The following is a 15,236-nucleotide window of genomic DNA, read 5'->3' as shown; positions in this document are numbered from 1 at the left end:
GAGAACACCGGCAGGTGGAAATGCACAACCAGCTTCTGAGAAATTCGGAATTCGGCTCCAAGTCCTGAACGGCCAAAATCTCTCTATCCAGCGTGCATCGTCGGGTTGGAATGGCAGCTGGTGGTGAGATCAGGTCCTTGGTTGCCGCATTGGCTGAGAGCAAATCCAGCGACTTGGATGATTCTGGACAATTTCAGTCAGCACCGTTATCGGGCCGATCTGTGGGACTCCTGGAAAATGAAAGTCGCCAAGACGGAGTGAAAGGTTCTTGGCGCCTGGGAAGTGAGTTGAACCTTGCACAAAGTGGAACGTCACCGCGTTGGAAAAAGCGCCCTAAAAAATTCGGAGATTTCTTGGGCAAGATTTAAACAAGACTGTAGCTAGATTGGGCTGGCTGCCGGGCCCTTTTCTAGCAGATATTATCTTGGAGGAGCTAATAGGCACTTATTGTCGCAGTAGACCGTCTTTCTACAGCACGTCACAGGTTCACGCTATTGCGTTGTTACTCACCACCCTTGCTAAAGCGATATGTCGTGCCCCGGCCGCTCCCTATCGTCTTATCAAAATGGCTCGTTGACATCGGCTGATCTAGATAGCACAAAAACTATTTAATACTGCGTGAGGCGACTACTTTGACCAAGGGGACAGTTTTCATCTCGCGGAACTCACAATGGACTCCTTCTCGATCCGGTCGCTTATTTCCGGCGCAATTTTGATCGCTGGGCTTTATTTCGCTCTACGAGCCGAACGTCCTCAGCACAATGTCGAACTTTTGACACCGAAGATATTCATTGTTAGCTTGGTACGTAAAAGATCTCTCTGTGCGATGATGACAATCGCTTCACCAGGTGACGTGGCCAAAATCAAATCTAACACCCGCGGTCTTTAGTTCTCCCTAGAGGCTGATGTATGGCATGAACACCTACCTGGCAGCAGCCTGGGGGACATACTGGCGCAGAACATCTCTGTCCCAGGTCTAAGTCCTCAATATCCATATATCCATTGTACTTCCGATGGCAACATCTGCCAAGTCACGACGGGCATGTCTGAGATAAATGCCGCAACTACCATCGCCGCAGTCATTCTGTCAAGACAATTCGATTTAAAGAACACATATTTTCTACTGGCAGGCATTGCTGGAGTTAATCCAAAGCACGGATCCCTCGGGAGTGTCGCCCTCGCTCGATTCGCCATCCAACCCGCTCTACAATATGAGATCGATCCGAGGGAGATGCCGTCAGACTGGAAGACAGGCTACTTCTCTTTCGGAACCCATAGTCCAACCGAGTACCCAACCGAGTTTTATGGTACTGAAGTTTTTGAGTTGAACGAGGCTCTCAGAGACGCCGCATTCGACTTCGCCTCCAAGGCAACGTTGAACGACACTGCCGGCGCTCAAGAGTATCGATCCAAATACGAAGCCGGATGTCCTGACTATGACGCTGCAACGAAATCGCCCTCACTGATAAAATGTGATGCTTTGACGAGCGACGTATTCTTCTCGGGGAATCTCCTTGGTGAAGCGTTTGAGGATGTGACGAGTCTTTGGACAAATGGGATGGGAACGTACTGCATGTCAGCCATGGAAGACAATGCGATCCTCGAAGTCCTAGTTCGGTTTCACGCCCACAAACTAGTCGACTTCAATAGAGCCATCCTTCTACGAACAGGTACTTGAACCGCTGCTCTCTCACATGAATAGTAACGGCTGACTCGGAGACCAGGTTCCAATTTCGACCGTCCGCCACCGGAAGTGGATGCTTTCGCTCATTTACGAGGCAACCATCTAAATGGGGTTGATATTGCCGTGGCCAATATTTACTTGGCTGGAATAGAGATCCTGAAAGGTATTCTTGGTGGTTGGGATGACACATTTCTGAATGGAATCGAGCCTTCTAATTACGTGGGTGATATTCTTGGCACCATTGGAGGAGTGCCGGGATTTAAACCTGTACAGGTGTCAGAGCCTTAACTTAACTAGATGCGGAGATGGCGTTTGGGTCAATAAAGTACAGCGCATCTCAAGACAGCAACGATGATCCCCTCATTGGGCCTGTGAAAGCCTGAACTATGAGCCCACTCTTGTGTGTGATTTTGGCATTTTAGATGAAAGGATGAAGTATACGATTCGAAAGACTAGTGTAGCGACAAATAAACGGGCCGTCATTGGGAAGTTGTAGGCCCGTCATGGAGAATAGCAAAAGGGGGCAGTCAGGCCAGTAGCAAGGACAAGGTCGCCAAAGAATCGAAGCCGAGGCTCACGACACTCCAATTCTCCTCCTGGAGCCACTTCGCACCATCAAGGTAGTTTTCGAAGGAAAATTTTGGACCACACGGTGCAGCAACGATCCAACCGAGAAGTCTGTGGTGCACGTTTTGACCTAGATCCTGAAAGCGAACAGTGATACGACTGCAGATAACCGTTAGACACCCTACACCTGATCACTACATGATGAAAGGCTCCAATAATCCCCTTCCAGTGCTCTGGTGGTCTAGGTCTTGTCCCAGATGGCGCATTGGTACTGCGAGGGGCGAACGACACGATAAAACGACCCGTAAATGTTGAAAAGCTAATGGAGGGTAATTCCATGGTACATGTGTTTTAAGTTTCAACTATCATTGGGCATCATCCACGGGCGAAAAACAAGACGATGTGCCGGCTGGAGAGACACGTGTGTCTGCATGTTCAAAGTCTACCCTTGGGACCGTTATGGACACCAACAGAATCAGCAGAATAAACGGTATGGCCTTCTCTAAGTTTCCTCGCATATATCCTATCTTGCCGAGTTAATTTGGTAAGATTTTTCCCCAACCGCTTATGTCACCTCGATGCTGTCTAACGCTCCCTCCCAGACACTTCTCAAGGTTGACTACAAAATGCTTCTGCTGCCCACTCCCCGCATCATCTGCGTCGACCAAATCTTCGACAGAGCATAGCCGATCTCAATTTTCTTTTCTTCGTGGCCGTGGGGGGAAGCTCACCAACCAGGGCGTCTTGACCAGAAGACCGCCAGACAAAACCTCACTTGACTAGAGGCGTCCAAACCTCGGCCGAACCGTCACCCTTGGAGAGAATTCTCGGTGAAAGGGATCAAAAGCTAAAATGGAGCTCACGACGATTCTCAAGATCGCCTTTTGGATGCCCATTACTGTCGTATCCGCTCACTCACCCGCGCTCCGGAATGGCCCGAAATGGATATCGAGCTGGAAAGACCCAAGGATATTCCCAGCACCGGAACCATGCTTTACACCTTCAAAAGTTCCCGAACATCAGGTACATGAGTTCTTCTCACTGTGTGACACGTGAGAATACAGATGGCGTTATGTATTTGCTAACAACTAGGAAGGAATTTTTCGGCTGCAAGGCGAAGCATGCCGTTAATGAAAAGGGCCATTGCACACCGAACTGGTATCGCCAGGTGAGTAAAGCGATGTATTTCTGGATGAGATACATGAGTGACACTTTATCTAGTGCGAAGAGTACTGCGAGTCGTATGTGGAGTGGTGGTATGGCCCGGAAATGCGTTTCAATCAGACCCGTTGTGGTCCGAATCCTTGCAGACTCAAGCCAGGGCTACCAGTTGAAGTAAAATTGCCAGAGTGGACATCCCAAATCACCAATAGGACCTTTTCGATGGCTAGTAACTTCAATTACTGGACGCCTAATACAACGGCATCGAGTTACGCTTACGAAAAGCCTAATGAGCTGTTATATGAATGCGGTTACTTCGCCTTCATCCCATACATGGTCAAGTGAGTATTGTCCTTACCAAGAACACATCTAGGCAGCCCTAACAAGATTTTGTAGATCTTGTGGAATCACCACGCATGGCAGGGTCGGGCGATTTTGGTTGGCTTCCTGGTGTTCTGGCGTTACACAAGTGGGAGAATGCCGCGAAACTGTCCTCCACAAACCCGGCGGCGAGCCCGATGGAGTCGTCGTATTTGTGGCGACAGATTGCAATTCTCACTTCAAGCTGCGGCCATTCTGCAAACAAGACCCGATCTACTTGAAGGACGGAGTTTCATTTGACCCCCAGCTTCGCAAGGAATATTTGTCGGCTTTCAAAAACGGAGACATGAGCAAAGAGCTTCTCAGAGAAGCTTGGGAAGCATGCCAGGAGTGGTCGCTGGACAAGACCATTGCTAATGCAGAAGATGAGCCCAAGAAAATTGAGCCGGCCCTGATGCGCGAGACGGCATATTAAGAAAAGAATAAGCGACTACTCTAGGCGCTGAATAAGAAAAGAATATTGCTCAGTTTTTGGAGACACTCTTGCTCTATCTCATAGAGTCGACGGCTGCTCTGAATGTGATAATCCGGTGTTTCCAACGCAAGCACGCTTAAGGTCACAGGATAATCTCCCGGCATGGTAAGCAAAGACACAAGTTGGGTATACGGATTGTTATTTGAGTTATGACTCCATCATCCTACGACGCCGTTTGAGCCAACGATCCCGCCAAGTAATCACGGCATCGCTGCAAAGGCTGAATCACCTTCTGGAGCATGTCGTGCCTCCACCTCTCAGGCTGGGAACTCCGGTTTCCTCCCAAACACCACCCTACGGCCTCGGCATAATCCGGCCCTGCCTCCTCGTTTACTTGACACTGCCAATTACGGGCCGCCATGACATCAAACACGGCCTTTTCCCTCGCATCCCCTCCAGCAGGCCAGCTCTTCCTGCACGCTTGCTTCTCGAGAACGTTCCCAAAGCAGAGCTCCAAGAGAAGGATTCCCAGATGGTCTAGAGAATCAGTGACATTGTCTCCGCGTTTTGCAGATTCCGATGTCGTCCCCTCGGGACCCGTTGAAAAGTCTCGATTGATGTGCGGTTGATCTAGAACAAAAACGCCTGATTTGGTGAGATCGCCGAGGAAAAGAATGTCCGTCTTTCTGAAAGGGGTTGTCATCCAAGGAGATTCGAGGAGCTGAAGAAAGGATGAAGCTAGAATCAGCGAGACGTTGTACCGCTGCGTGCGCGTGGGCTGAGAGATAACACGACCGTCCAGAATCTGGTCAAGGGTCACGGATGGAATAACTTGCACACTCTCGCGGCTCACGGTATACACATAGTATCGGCAGTTGTCGTCTGAAAGATAACCGCAACATGATCCTTCAGACTGTTCAAGGGCGGTGCAGAGGTTGGATATTGGCTGGTTAATGCTGTGAACAAGGGTGGTTTCCACACTTGTAAAGGTGATCGAGGGTAGAGGCCTAGCACATAGTTAATCTCAAGTCATACACTACTTGGTTTGATTCACCAACTTTAACAACGAAACAGTGGTTGTACTAGTTGTTGTACTAGTTGTTATATTGCCTTTTGTTCGTAGCGCAGACTTAAGGGGAGTTTTGTGATGATGGCGGTGCGCCGGATGTGGTCGGAGCGGGATGTGCTCCAAAAGGGTCGTGCTCTGATGCATTGTCGCCGATACAATGTCATTGCCCTCGGCGATCTTGGTTTTCTGTATCTCCCATTGCGAAGAAGTGAAGTTTGTAAACGTAACTTGAAATTCGGGCTTTTTGCTCGTCCGGTGCTGGAGAAGCAGCTTCGCTCCATGTTGCTGGCATCGACAGTTCCACGCCGAGGCCAGCGCTTTGAAGACGTCTCTGGCTTGGATCCAGAAGCTGCAAATGGCTGCATCTATAGCAGCACACTGCGTAGCCGTGGTCCTTTGCTGTACCAAGAGCATGTCCTTGTCACTGGAATCCAACAGTTTCTCGAGCTTGTCGTTGTAACTTTGGAGCTCAGCGAAGAGTCGCTTGCGGTTTGTTTCGCCGTTGCTGAATTTTAACCTGTAAATTTGGAACGCCCTTCCTTCTCTTCCGAGAGCAGACTTGAGGCCGGCAGCATTGGTTGGGATTTTCTGCGACGATGTGAGACTTGGGATGGTGTCGGCATCTTTGTGTGAATTGGTTCCCTTACCGGAGTATTGACTTTTGTTTGGACTGACTGGGAGTCAAACGCAAGTTCCTTGTGTATCTCCTTCATAACACAGTCCATTCCTTCAATGTATTCAATGTACAATTCGAAGGAGTCTTGAAGACGCTTCTCCAAAAGGTCGGCAACCAAAGGCTCCTTCCAGCTGTCTCCGCCAGGATCAGCTAGGAGTGCCTCAATCCTGTCATCGTCCACCACCAAGGGCAGCAACAAGTGCCTCAGATTCCGCTTAAACACTAGTCGGTGGAATTCTAAGTCATCCCGGCATTTCTTGTATTGCAGTCGGATGTGACGGAAGAGCCCCAGCCGGGTTGCCACCTCGCGATATTTCTCGAGAGCGGTGATGGCGAGCGGGAAGGCCCCGAGAACGAGTCCGGCTACTTCAAACCCAGACATAGCCAAGGGACTTCAGCGACGAGGGTTTATTGCGGAAGCTCATTTGCTGAAGTGGCTTCAGACGGGAAGAATAAATAATGCCTCTCGAGATGCAGAAGATGTGCTGACATTTCCCAAGCTCAGCCTCGTCGCGTCGCACCCTTGCCCAATTGAGATTCATCCACGTGAGCCCATGTGAGGGGTAATTCGCTCATCCAGTAAAAATGCATCGATAGACATCAAACGCGACCGTCAATCTCACGATCAGACAAACGCTGGCGCAAGCAGCCTTCCCATCAACCATGGCAGACTCGGAGCAGGCGCAAAGCATCTCGAAGAAGAGTCAGCAAGTTAGACGATCCTTCTTGGATCTGATATCATGCATGAAGGAGAAAAAACATGATATAAGCCCGTCGCCCGCAGAAATAATAGACGCCCTGGAAAGATTCACGCTATGGGCTAGGAATTTAGGCGCAATGCATAGCCCGACGGCGAAATTGTCGCTGGATCATCGCCTTTCTGCGGCACACGATATTCGGCAACAAATATGTCTACAATTAGACGAGGTTGCTACCGCACTTGAGGACTGTAAGCTCTCCTATCTATGATATGCTGTTTTATTTTCATGTTCTCACAAAATTGTACAGTGATGAGCATCGTTCAAGGCATCAGTCCAAACCGGGACATGGCTTTCGACATGGATATCGAGGTTGAAGATGTCGACGAAGAGAGCCTTGAAATCGATGGCTTGGAGGACGAAGATGCAACCATCGAACCATTCGACGAGGCCCATATGCTTATCGAAGTCATCTCCGAAAGCATCAGTTACCTTTTCCGAATAGGAATCCTGGTTCGGAAGTCAACTCCCCGTGATAGGTTCAAGCGCGCACTCCAGGCATCAGATCTAGCATTCCCCGCCTCATTCGATGTGGATTATGTTAGACAGAAGCACCCCAAAATCAGAGAGGGCTCTCTGCTAGGACGTCTCGGCGGTGGTATTGCGAAACGAAGGCAGTTTATCAGATACTGCCGAGACCACAGAAATCGACTGGGGGCTGATGATCTTGGAGAAGAAGGAAAGCTTATTGATGCCCGCACTGAACATTCTCAGAGCAAAGCAACCACGTTTTTACCACAAAAGGTGGAAGAAGTAGAGGACGACGCCGTTTCATTCATGAGTGCTTCGACCGCCACCGAGTCGCTATCAAATCTTAAACTCCCCCTCTTAGCCGATCTATCCAACAACAACGAAGCCTTCGAATGCCCCATATGCTTCACCATTCAGTCATTCCAGACTGAAAGGTCCTGGCGGTATGTAATTCGCCCTGAACCCAGTCGGTTTTTTCTTCTTGTCCTAGGCTAACTAATGTGGATTTGCCTTCAGAATCCACGCCTTCCGCGATCTGAAAGCCTACCTATGCACTGTGGGAGACGAAGAATGTGACGCTAGATTCTTCGGAGATCGTGACACCTGGTTCGAACACGAATTAAAGGAGCACCGAGCTCGATACACCTGCAGCTTGTGTGGTCATGGGCCGCTAGGGCCGAAACAGATACGGGCACATATCCAAACAGCTCATGGACCGTTTTCTGACGACCAGTTACAAATGCTTCTGGACGCTGGACGAGAGGCATTGACAAAAATCAGAGCCAAGGATTGCCCGTTTTGTCATGACTGGGAGGATGCCCTCCGCCTTAGAACCAATCCAGGAGGGAAATCAACTCTTCCAGGGGAACCCACACAAGATGTCTTTGTCAGTACGACTCGATTCAAGAGACATGTGGCTGTGCATCAAGAACAACTCGCCATCTTCGCGCTTCCGCGAGCAACCGAGGAAAATGGGACTCGAGAGTCGGCATCAGATGGCCATTCACACTCACATGTCCTCTCCGTGTCCGAAGATGATGAAGCTATCGAAAGGGGAAAGTCATCGCATCTGGATATATTCTCATTGCAGCTTGAACAGGATACAGCGGAGACTCGACGGTCGCTGACTGGTCGCTGGCTGGAGGATCCAGCTACTTCAGCGGTGCCCCCCGAGGAGGTTTCCGGGGAGGATTTCCGAAAGCGAGTTGAAAATGACAGAATAAAAAACGAGGAGCGACTTGAGACCCTTCGCAAGGCTGAGAAGGAACGTGAGCAGACGCACGAGAAAGGCATGAGAGCCGCTGAAGAAACCCGGATGCGTCTCGAAGCAGCCCTCAAGTTGGCCGGGATCGGGGCCAAGCCAGAGGCAACCAAGACAACCCAGGAACAGGTTGTGAAGGAGGTAGTTCCGCAAGAGCCAGTAGAAGGCGACGCGAGAGTCAGGTCCGAGACCGAGCTGGAGGCTGCCGAAGGAGAGGGAGAGAGGGCGACTAAAGGGCAGGCCGAGGTCGACTCCAGGAGAGAGTTAGAAGCGGACCTCAACCCTACGCAGGAAGGGAAGAAGAAGGAAGAAGTTCATGCTCGAGCTAAAGAAATACCCCGGATCTACCCCAGGACGGCCTTCGATGACGAGGACAAGGCTAAGAAGGACCGCGACGAGGAGGCCCAACGTCAGCGATTACGCGAGCGTATGACCGGCATGCCCGCTCCATCTCGTCCCAATGCCAGAAACGCGTATAATTTTGATTGGCCAGGTATACCCATGAGAGACGAGACAGGGCGCCGTGTCAATAGCAAGGAAGCACAGAGGGAGAGCACGCCGCGCCGCACTCCTGAGAAGGTGCTCACAGAGGCTGCCCGCCAGCGGCTGGCAAAGCGCTTTGAACCCAGTAAACAAGACACTGTTAACCCTGAGGGCCGACGGCGCCGTGTACTCTATGACGACGGCACATATCGCTGGGAGGAGCCCAAGGAGGATGAGGTCGACAACCAGCGGCGGGAGAATACGGTTATCATGCCTGAACCTCCACGAGCCAATATTGGTCGCTCACGCGCCTCCGCTTCCAAGCGACCGGAAGAGGTTCCCATCGACGATTATATCCCCGTGCTTGTGCGCCCAACAGAGCGTCTGCGCCGTACCCACGATGAAGAGACCCGGGGCGAGAGGAAGGAGCCTACAGAGGCCACCGACCGCGAGCGACTGGTGGAACGCTTTGAACGTAGACCCGGCGATGTTGATCCGTGGGGTCCAGGACGCCCAGTCCGGAGCCAAGATAAATCACAAGATCCACAAGATCAGACACCCGCTCCTGACGAAGCCTCCAGTCAAACTACATACAAACTTTCCGATCTCCCAGATCAACTCTCCGGCGACGACGCCGACGAGTCAGACCACCCTCAGGGCAATTTCTCAAGAACGAAGAAGAAGCGACCCGCAGTCTATATTAACGGCCAGAGGGTTTTGGACATAACGCGCAGTGAACGTAGCCGCCGCGAGCGCGTCGTGATAGTTGACGGGCCGCCACCCACAACTCGTGGGTTTGACAAAATCCGACCTCCGCCCCCTCCGCCAACTACTCTCAGTTCAAACTCCGGGATGCCCAGGAATTGGCCCGACGGAGACGACAACGATCGAGGAATAGCCTCTCGACGCGCAAGAAACGACGATGAGATTAGTCGTCGTCTAGAGTACCGAGAGGAGCAACGTCAAAGGGAGAAGCGATTCCGGGCTCGCATTGCTGAGGCTAACGCTGTGATTGACAGCCGACCTGCTGTACCCCGAGCCCCTACGCCTAGGCGCAATGCCGAACAGGAGGAAAAGAAGGTCCTCCAAGGTGACGAGTCCGCCCGCTCCAGCAGCGTCACCACGTCGGATCTCCCTATTTCGCGTCCGTCGGCACCTCCACCACCCGATTATCAAGACTATCGCCAACGCTTCCCGTCACTTGCTCCGCCACCGCCTCCCCCTCGAGACAGCGATTCCCTTCGACCTTTACACTTCGAGATGCCGCCTCCTCCACGGCCTCCTACGCCGCCTCCCAGGTCCGGCCCCGGAAAGCCAGAGGGTGAGAACAAGGAAACAGAATGATTCGAAGGCAAGATGAAGATGGCTCAAGAATCAGCCAAGATTGAGAGAGTGTTTTCAATACAGGGCGAACAGTAGCAGAAATACAGCCAAGGGATTGAATAGAGGAAGAAGACAGGCATCCGAGAGCTCCAGGGCGTGAGAAGGAACCTTGTACTTGAGTGAGAGGAGCAGCTGAACAGCGAGGCCAAAAACTCTCGTCGACTAAACAAGTCTAGAGTCGTAAATCCTCTCAAGGTGAAGAGGATAAACCGGTTGACAGTTGGGTAATGGATGGATGCCGTCTCTTGGGTATTTATTTTAGATGGATTATATCAGTTGGCGAGACAGATTCGAAGTGCGCGCGTAGTTTTGCCACTTAGACGAGGGTGGAATAATTGAAGAGAACTATATCGTCATAAGTAAGCCAGAGAAAGATGCAAAGCATCTCATTCAAAACCCTTCCATCCTTTGTATTACAGTTTCGAATCCCTCTCTTCAATCTTCCTCATTTCCCTCACCTCCTTCCTCAAAATCTTCCCCGACGGGCTCCGTGGCACGGCCTCAATGAAGCGAACGCCGCCCCTCAGCCGTTTATGGTCTGATACCTTCGACCGCACAAACTCGACCAAATCATCCTCCGATATCTTTCCTTTGGCTAGCGGGGCGAGGACAACGTATGCTCGGGGAACCTCTGTGCCATTCTGAGCGATGCCGATGACAGCTGCGTCGACAACCGCCGGGTGAGATGCGATGAGGCCTTCGAGCTCGGCGGGAGCGACTTGCAGCCCTTTGTATTTAATTAATTCCTGGCAAGGTCAATGACTGTAGCGGGTTACGTCTCGTTGGAACTCGAAATACCTTCTTCCTGTCGACGACGAAGAGTTCGGTTCCCCTCATTTCCAGGATATCTCCAGTACGAAGCCAGCCATCTGATGTGAATGAACTTTTGTTCGCTTCGGGGTTGTTATGGTAGCCTTGCGTGACGATAGGTCCTTTGATGAATGCCTCGCCAGGCTCACCCGGTTGGACATCTTTCTCGTCGTCGTCTACCAGCCTAATCACCCTTAGCAATTACGACACCAGTTGAGCGAGACAGCTTACCTCATAAGCATATTTGGCAGAAGAGACCCTAGACTGCCCATTGTTACTGGCGTCCCTGGGGGAACAATCGTGGCAGCCCCCGTTGTCTCACTCAATCCCCATGTTTGTACCACTGAAGCACTCATTTTCATCTTTTCCGTTGCTGCCTGCTGCAGCTCCCCCGTCAAAGGAGCCGCACCACTGACCGCACTCCTCATATGACGGAACTGATCTTTCACAGCAGGATGCTTTGCAATAGCCATGTAAATTGGCGGGACAGTGAAGAATCCCGTTATACGCAGCTCGCCACAGTAGCGGAGAAAGTCGTCAAACTTGAAAGTTGGCATCCAGTAGACGATACCGCCTTCATAGAAGGGGTTGATGAAATACCCTTGAACACCGGCGATGTGGGCAGTTGGAAGATGCCCGAGGGTTCGATGGTGGTAGGGATTTCCTTTGCGGGCTTCTTCGTCAAATATGGGGCGACTTACTGCAGCCGGCATCGTGGCTTCGGCGACTATGTTGGTGTGAGAAATGAGCATGCCTAGAGATTGTCAGCTGGAAGATGATTGGTGCCTTCAAGGGAGTAGGCAGCCCACCCTTGGGAAGACCAGTCGTGCCAGATGAGTACAGGATGCAAATTTTGCTCTTCTCCAGCTCTCTAGGATCCGTAATTTTTCTCCAGTCAAGGCTGTGTTTTAAATCGCAAACCAATGTCCCATCAGCACTTTCAAGTTTAATCTCTGGGTGGCTGTCCAACACCAGAACATTCCGCTCGGACAACCCGGCGCTCTTCGCTGAATCAACGGCCAATTGTTTTAAATCCCGACTGCAGACAACCAAATTTCCGGGTCCATCGCGTATCTGTCTCGCCAGGTCCTTTACTGTGCTCGCGGGGGAGGCAGCAGAGTAAATGCCATCGGCGGCAATGACGCCGAAGAACAAGCACGCGAGTGCAGACTGGCCAGTCGACACCGTCACCACGACATCTTTGTCTGGGCCGGTAGCACCAATGCCATATGAGTTTCGGAGAAAGTATGCAAAATTCTTCGTCAGGACTCGGGCTTGGGATTTCGTGATGCATCGCTCGGGGTCTCGAGCTTCGGCGTGGAGTGGAGTATCTTCTTTGGCGCGGCAGTGTTCCGAGTCTGGGGATGGTTAGAATAATTAAAAATGCGAGTAGAATGGCGGGTACCGAATAGGAAGGTGAGGAGGTCCAAATTAGGGACTGGGACCACGTTTTCCTGATTGAATATCATCTTCGTAGCTGATGTTGTCGACTGTGGTAACACTGGGACTGATAGTGTTGACGTCAGGCACTCTCTGTGAGCTGGAAGAACCGAAATTGATCTCAGGGTCGCACTTTTGAACGCCAACAAAGATTGCCCAATTGTACGACGCTTCTCTCACCTACAATTCGTCCTTTCGGTCCAATACTATCGACGTATTGACTTAATACCGAGGCTCGGTCAATTCGCTTACCCCGCAATCCAAGATGGATGTTTCCCCAGATCTACAGTAGTCAAGATGCAGAGAGCTTAAGGTGATCGCCGCACACTAATCCCAATGGAGACAGCAATTCGTGTTGAGAGCTGTTCCTCCTTACCGTTTGCGTGCGGATTTACCGAGGGGTGATGAAATACCCCTGGTTCCTGTCCCATGCTGCTGCAAGCTGACAAGCTCGGCAAAAACCTTTTTAAACTGGCGAGTCGCCATTTCAAGCCAAAGAAATCTATAACGTTCATATTTGCGACCTAATTAGCTGAGAGTAGTATCAACACACCCAAAGTGCCCAGGTAAATTCTTCCATAGCAGTTCAAACCTTGTTGTCGTACATTTTACCTCCATGTCCCTCCGCCAACCTATCCTCACATGTACTATTGCCGCAGATCTCTACATCACTCTCCTATGCCGTAACCTTTTCCCACATTGGTCGCCATCACTCGTCACGTCGTACTCGGGCCTCTCCCGTTTCGTTTCTCCCTTCATGTCCCGCACAAGGCAAACCAGGCCGGGTCAATGATCAAACCCCAAATAAAACAGGCACCGGGCGTGGTATCAGACCCTGGCTCTTCGATCGCGGAGCAGCTCGAAATGGGATGCACGCGGAAGGAAAAATCTTTCGTTCCGAAAGGCAAAGCCCGCTTCCTTGTTCAAAAAGCATCAAATTGGGGAATCCGAAACTTCTCGAGATCTATCTTCTACAATTATCAATAAATGTTCCTAGTCTTCGTTTTCGTATGCTACAGAGAGCATATATATCTAATTGCCGATATAGTTACGGTTTAACCGATTTGAGACGTTGAACGAGTTCAACAAGAGGTCCTATAACGCGAGATACATATTCCTCACGGGAGGTTTTGTCATCCAAAGTTGATGAAGGAAGAAAGGAACCTGGGTATAAACAACTTCTGACAACTGAAATATACTCCGGTACCTCCTGAACTCGCGTTTCCATCTCCTGCAGCATCTGTTCGGCCGCCTCTAACTCCGTCGTGTCTGTCTCGGAGCGGTCTGGAATCCGGAGCTCAAGCGGCGTCCCGGTTGATATCTCGACTAAGGCTAAGCCAAGGGAGAAGATAGTTTCGTTCTTTATGAACTTTCGAGGAGCTCTTCTCTTTGCTTGCGAATGTGATGAGCCCTTGGGGAGAAAAGATTTAGATATGTGCGTCAGATCCGCCGGATTTCGGGAGGCATCCGCGCCGAGGAATACAACATCCTGAGATGTCCACCTCTCTGGCAGCCATGGCGTTGTGTGAAACTGAAGGACTGACATCGCGAGCTGGGCTGCTAGTTGGTATTTCTCATGCTGATGCAGCCGGATCGTGGATCGCTGCTGGCTAAGAATGTCAAAGAGAGAACTGAGACTCGCAGGAGTGTCGTGGAACTCTCTTGATACGCAGTGGACATAGTGGCGGAAGTCACTGGTTGGAACGAAACCCAGGCAAGATCCTTCCTTGCCGAGCTTCAACTCCGCACACAGGCATCTGATCTCCATCTCAGTTCGACTTTTGCTAAGACGATCAGGCGAAGAATTGTTCTTGAATTTGACTCTTGCATTTCCGCCACTGGGAGTTTGTCAGCAACCGCATTGGATGGAAGTCCACGCTGAGCCAGCCTTTGACACACCTCTCATCGAGCTCTAGAGCATCGATTTCCATTGAATGGCATTCGAATTTTCGGACAGCACTGTGTCCAGTTGCGGGATCAAAATCTCTCAAGAAGCTCAGATTGAATGCGTCGACTTGAGCATCGTTCCTCAGTTCTAACCTGAACAAAGCATGGTGGGGATATTGACAGTCGCAGCACCACCTTGTTGCCATTGCGTCGTACAAGCTCAACGACCAGTGACGGAGAGACACCCAAGGGATACCGCTGCAGAGTGACGACTTTGCTCGGACAGGCTCCAGCTCAATGCAGTCCTTCACCAGGGATTTGAGTTTCGTATTTTCGTTGGACAGCGTGTCGAGGAGAGCGATGTGACTCTTGTTTAGAGGCACAGCTTTATGCGTTTCCAGGTCTCCTTTCCCCTGAACGTCTTCTTGTATTCATGGAAAAATGGCTGAATCGGCATGTGTTCAGCACCTGTGGCGGCTACAGAGAAAGGGGTCACTCACCGTTAGATCTGTGCCCTCCATTCCGACAACAAGAGACAGTGTCTGAAGACCTCTCGCAATGGCAAATACTGATTCCTTGAATATATGATTTTCCTCGCCAAGTCGATCAAGCAATTTCTGCTCTAGCCCGTCCTTGAGTACTGCCTGCCAAGTCTTGTCGTGGGGCTCGTCGAGAAGTTTCAACAACTCAACATCGTCAACTAGCCCACCCAGAAGAAATTGCCAGGTCCTTCTGAACTGTGCTCTCTCATACTGAAGGCTCCGAATCAAGTCCTTCATCGCCTCTGAAT

The 15,236-nt window shown here is 50.9% G+C and overlaps 6 protein-coding genes across 6 annotated transcripts; 3 read left to right on the top strand and 3 right to left on the bottom strand.

Annotated features, from left to right (window-relative positions):
• The first annotated feature begins 310 nt into the window (after positions 1 to 310).
• BGZ61DRAFT_423935 (purine nucleoside permease) lies at positions 311 to 2,118 on the top strand. Its single transcript, XM_046243581.1, has 3 exons — positions 311 to 802; positions 890 to 1,670; positions 1,725 to 2,118. The coding sequence occupies exons 1-3, from the start codon at positions 671 to 673 to the stop codon at positions 1,970 to 1,972; spliced, it is 1,161 nt and encodes a 386-aa protein (XP_046102547.1). The 5' UTR covers positions 311 to 670; the 3' UTR covers positions 1,973 to 2,118.
• A 985-nt stretch (positions 2,119 to 3,103) lies between these two features.
• On the top strand, positions 3,104 to 4,208 carry BGZ61DRAFT_480086 (uncharacterized protein; the record flags this gene model as incomplete). The annotated part of the gene is made up of 4 exons (XM_046249152.1): positions 3,104 to 3,274; positions 3,348 to 3,419; positions 3,473 to 3,753; positions 3,809 to 4,208. 4 exons carry the CDS (start codon positions 3,104 to 3,106, stop codon positions 4,206 to 4,208), a joined length of 924 nt encoding a protein of 307 aa, XP_046102546.1.
• Positions 4,209 to 4,378: 170 nt separating this feature from the next.
• BGZ61DRAFT_58203 (uncharacterized protein) lies at positions 4,379 to 6,430 on the bottom strand. Its single transcript, XM_046256272.1, has 3 exons — positions 5,925 to 6,430; positions 5,267 to 5,865; positions 4,379 to 5,215 (listed from the first exon to the last, which is right to left on the bottom strand). The coding sequence occupies exons 1-3, from the start codon at positions 6,333 to 6,335 to the stop codon at positions 4,432 to 4,434; spliced, it is 1,794 nt and encodes a 597-aa protein (XP_046102545.1). The 5' UTR covers positions 6,336 to 6,430; the 3' UTR covers positions 4,379 to 4,431.
• A 153-nt stretch (positions 6,431 to 6,583) lies between these two features.
• BGZ61DRAFT_589996 (uncharacterized protein) lies at positions 6,584 to 10,765 on the top strand. Its single transcript, XM_046256607.1, has 3 exons — positions 6,584 to 6,902; positions 6,962 to 7,625; positions 7,699 to 10,765. The coding sequence occupies exons 1-3, from the start codon at positions 6,617 to 6,619 to the stop codon at positions 10,268 to 10,270; spliced, it is 3,522 nt and encodes a 1,173-aa protein (XP_046102544.1). The 5' UTR covers positions 6,584 to 6,616; the 3' UTR covers positions 10,271 to 10,765.
• Positions 10,478 to 12,990, bottom strand: BGZ61DRAFT_549243 (uncharacterized protein; the record flags this gene model as incomplete). The annotated part of the gene is made up of 5 exons (XM_046255424.1): positions 10,478 to 11,055; positions 11,108 to 11,303; positions 11,351 to 11,873; positions 11,929 to 12,477; positions 12,936 to 12,990. 5 exons carry the CDS (start codon positions 12,988 to 12,990, stop codon positions 10,723 to 10,725), a joined length of 1,656 nt encoding a protein of 551 aa, XP_046102543.1. The 3' UTR covers positions 10,478 to 10,722.
• Positions 12,991 to 13,607: 617 nt separating this feature from the next.
• On the bottom strand, positions 13,608 to 15,225 carry BGZ61DRAFT_480082 (uncharacterized protein; the record flags this gene model as incomplete). Its single annotated transcript, XM_046249151.1, has 3 exons — positions 13,608 to 14,397; positions 14,459 to 14,859; positions 14,947 to 15,225. The coding sequence occupies 3 exons, from the start codon at positions 15,223 to 15,225 to the stop codon at positions 13,608 to 13,610; spliced, it is 1,470 nt and encodes a 489-aa protein (XP_046102542.1).
• Positions 15,226 to 15,236: the final 11 nt, after the last annotated feature.

Source organism: Ilyonectria robusta, assembly GCF_021365365.1.
Source record: "Ilyonectria robusta strain PMI_751 chromosome Unknown BGZ61scaffold_14, whole genome shotgun sequence".
NCBI classification, from domain to species: Eukaryota; Fungi; Ascomycota; class Sordariomycetes; order Hypocreales; family Nectriaceae; genus Ilyonectria; species Ilyonectria robusta.
The sequence above is the reverse complement of the archived record's forward strand: the minus strand, read 5'-3'. Positions and strand labels throughout refer to the sequence as shown.

Coding starts and splice junctions, on each gene's coding strand:
- BGZ61DRAFT_423935 (XM_046243581.1), top strand. CDS start 671: ATGGACTCCTTCTCGATCCGGTCGCTTATTTCCGGCGCAATTTTGATC. Junction 803..889: donor AGATATTCATTGTTAGCTTG/GTACGTAAAAGA, acceptor CGCGGTCTTTAG/TTCTCCCTAGAGGCTGATGT. Junction 1,671..1,724: donor AGCCATCCTTCTACGAACAG/GTACTTGAACCG, acceptor CTCGGAGACCAG/GTTCCAATTTCGACCGTCCG.
- BGZ61DRAFT_58203 (XM_046256272.1), bottom strand. CDS start 6,335: ATGTCTGGGTTTGAAGTAGCCGGACTCGTTCTCGGGGCCTTCCCGCTC. Junction 5,866..5,924: donor AAACAAAAGTCAATACTCCG/GTAAGGGAACCA, acceptor ACATCGTCGCAG/AAAATCCCAACCAATGCTGC. Junction 5,216..5,266: donor ACCACTGTTTCGTTGTTAAA/GTTGGTGAATCA, acceptor ACTATGTGCTAG/GCCTCTACCCTCGATCACCT.
- BGZ61DRAFT_589996 (XM_046256607.1), top strand. CDS start 6,617: ATGGCAGACTCGGAGCAGGCGCAAAGCATCTCGAAGAAGAGTCAGCAA. Junction 6,903..6,961: donor TGCTACCGCACTTGAGGACT/GTAAGCTCTCCT, acceptor AAAATTGTACAG/TGATGAGCATCGTTCAAGGC. Junction 7,626..7,698: donor CAGACTGAAAGGTCCTGGCG/GTATGTAATTCG, acceptor ATTTGCCTTCAG/AATCCACGCCTTCCGCGATC.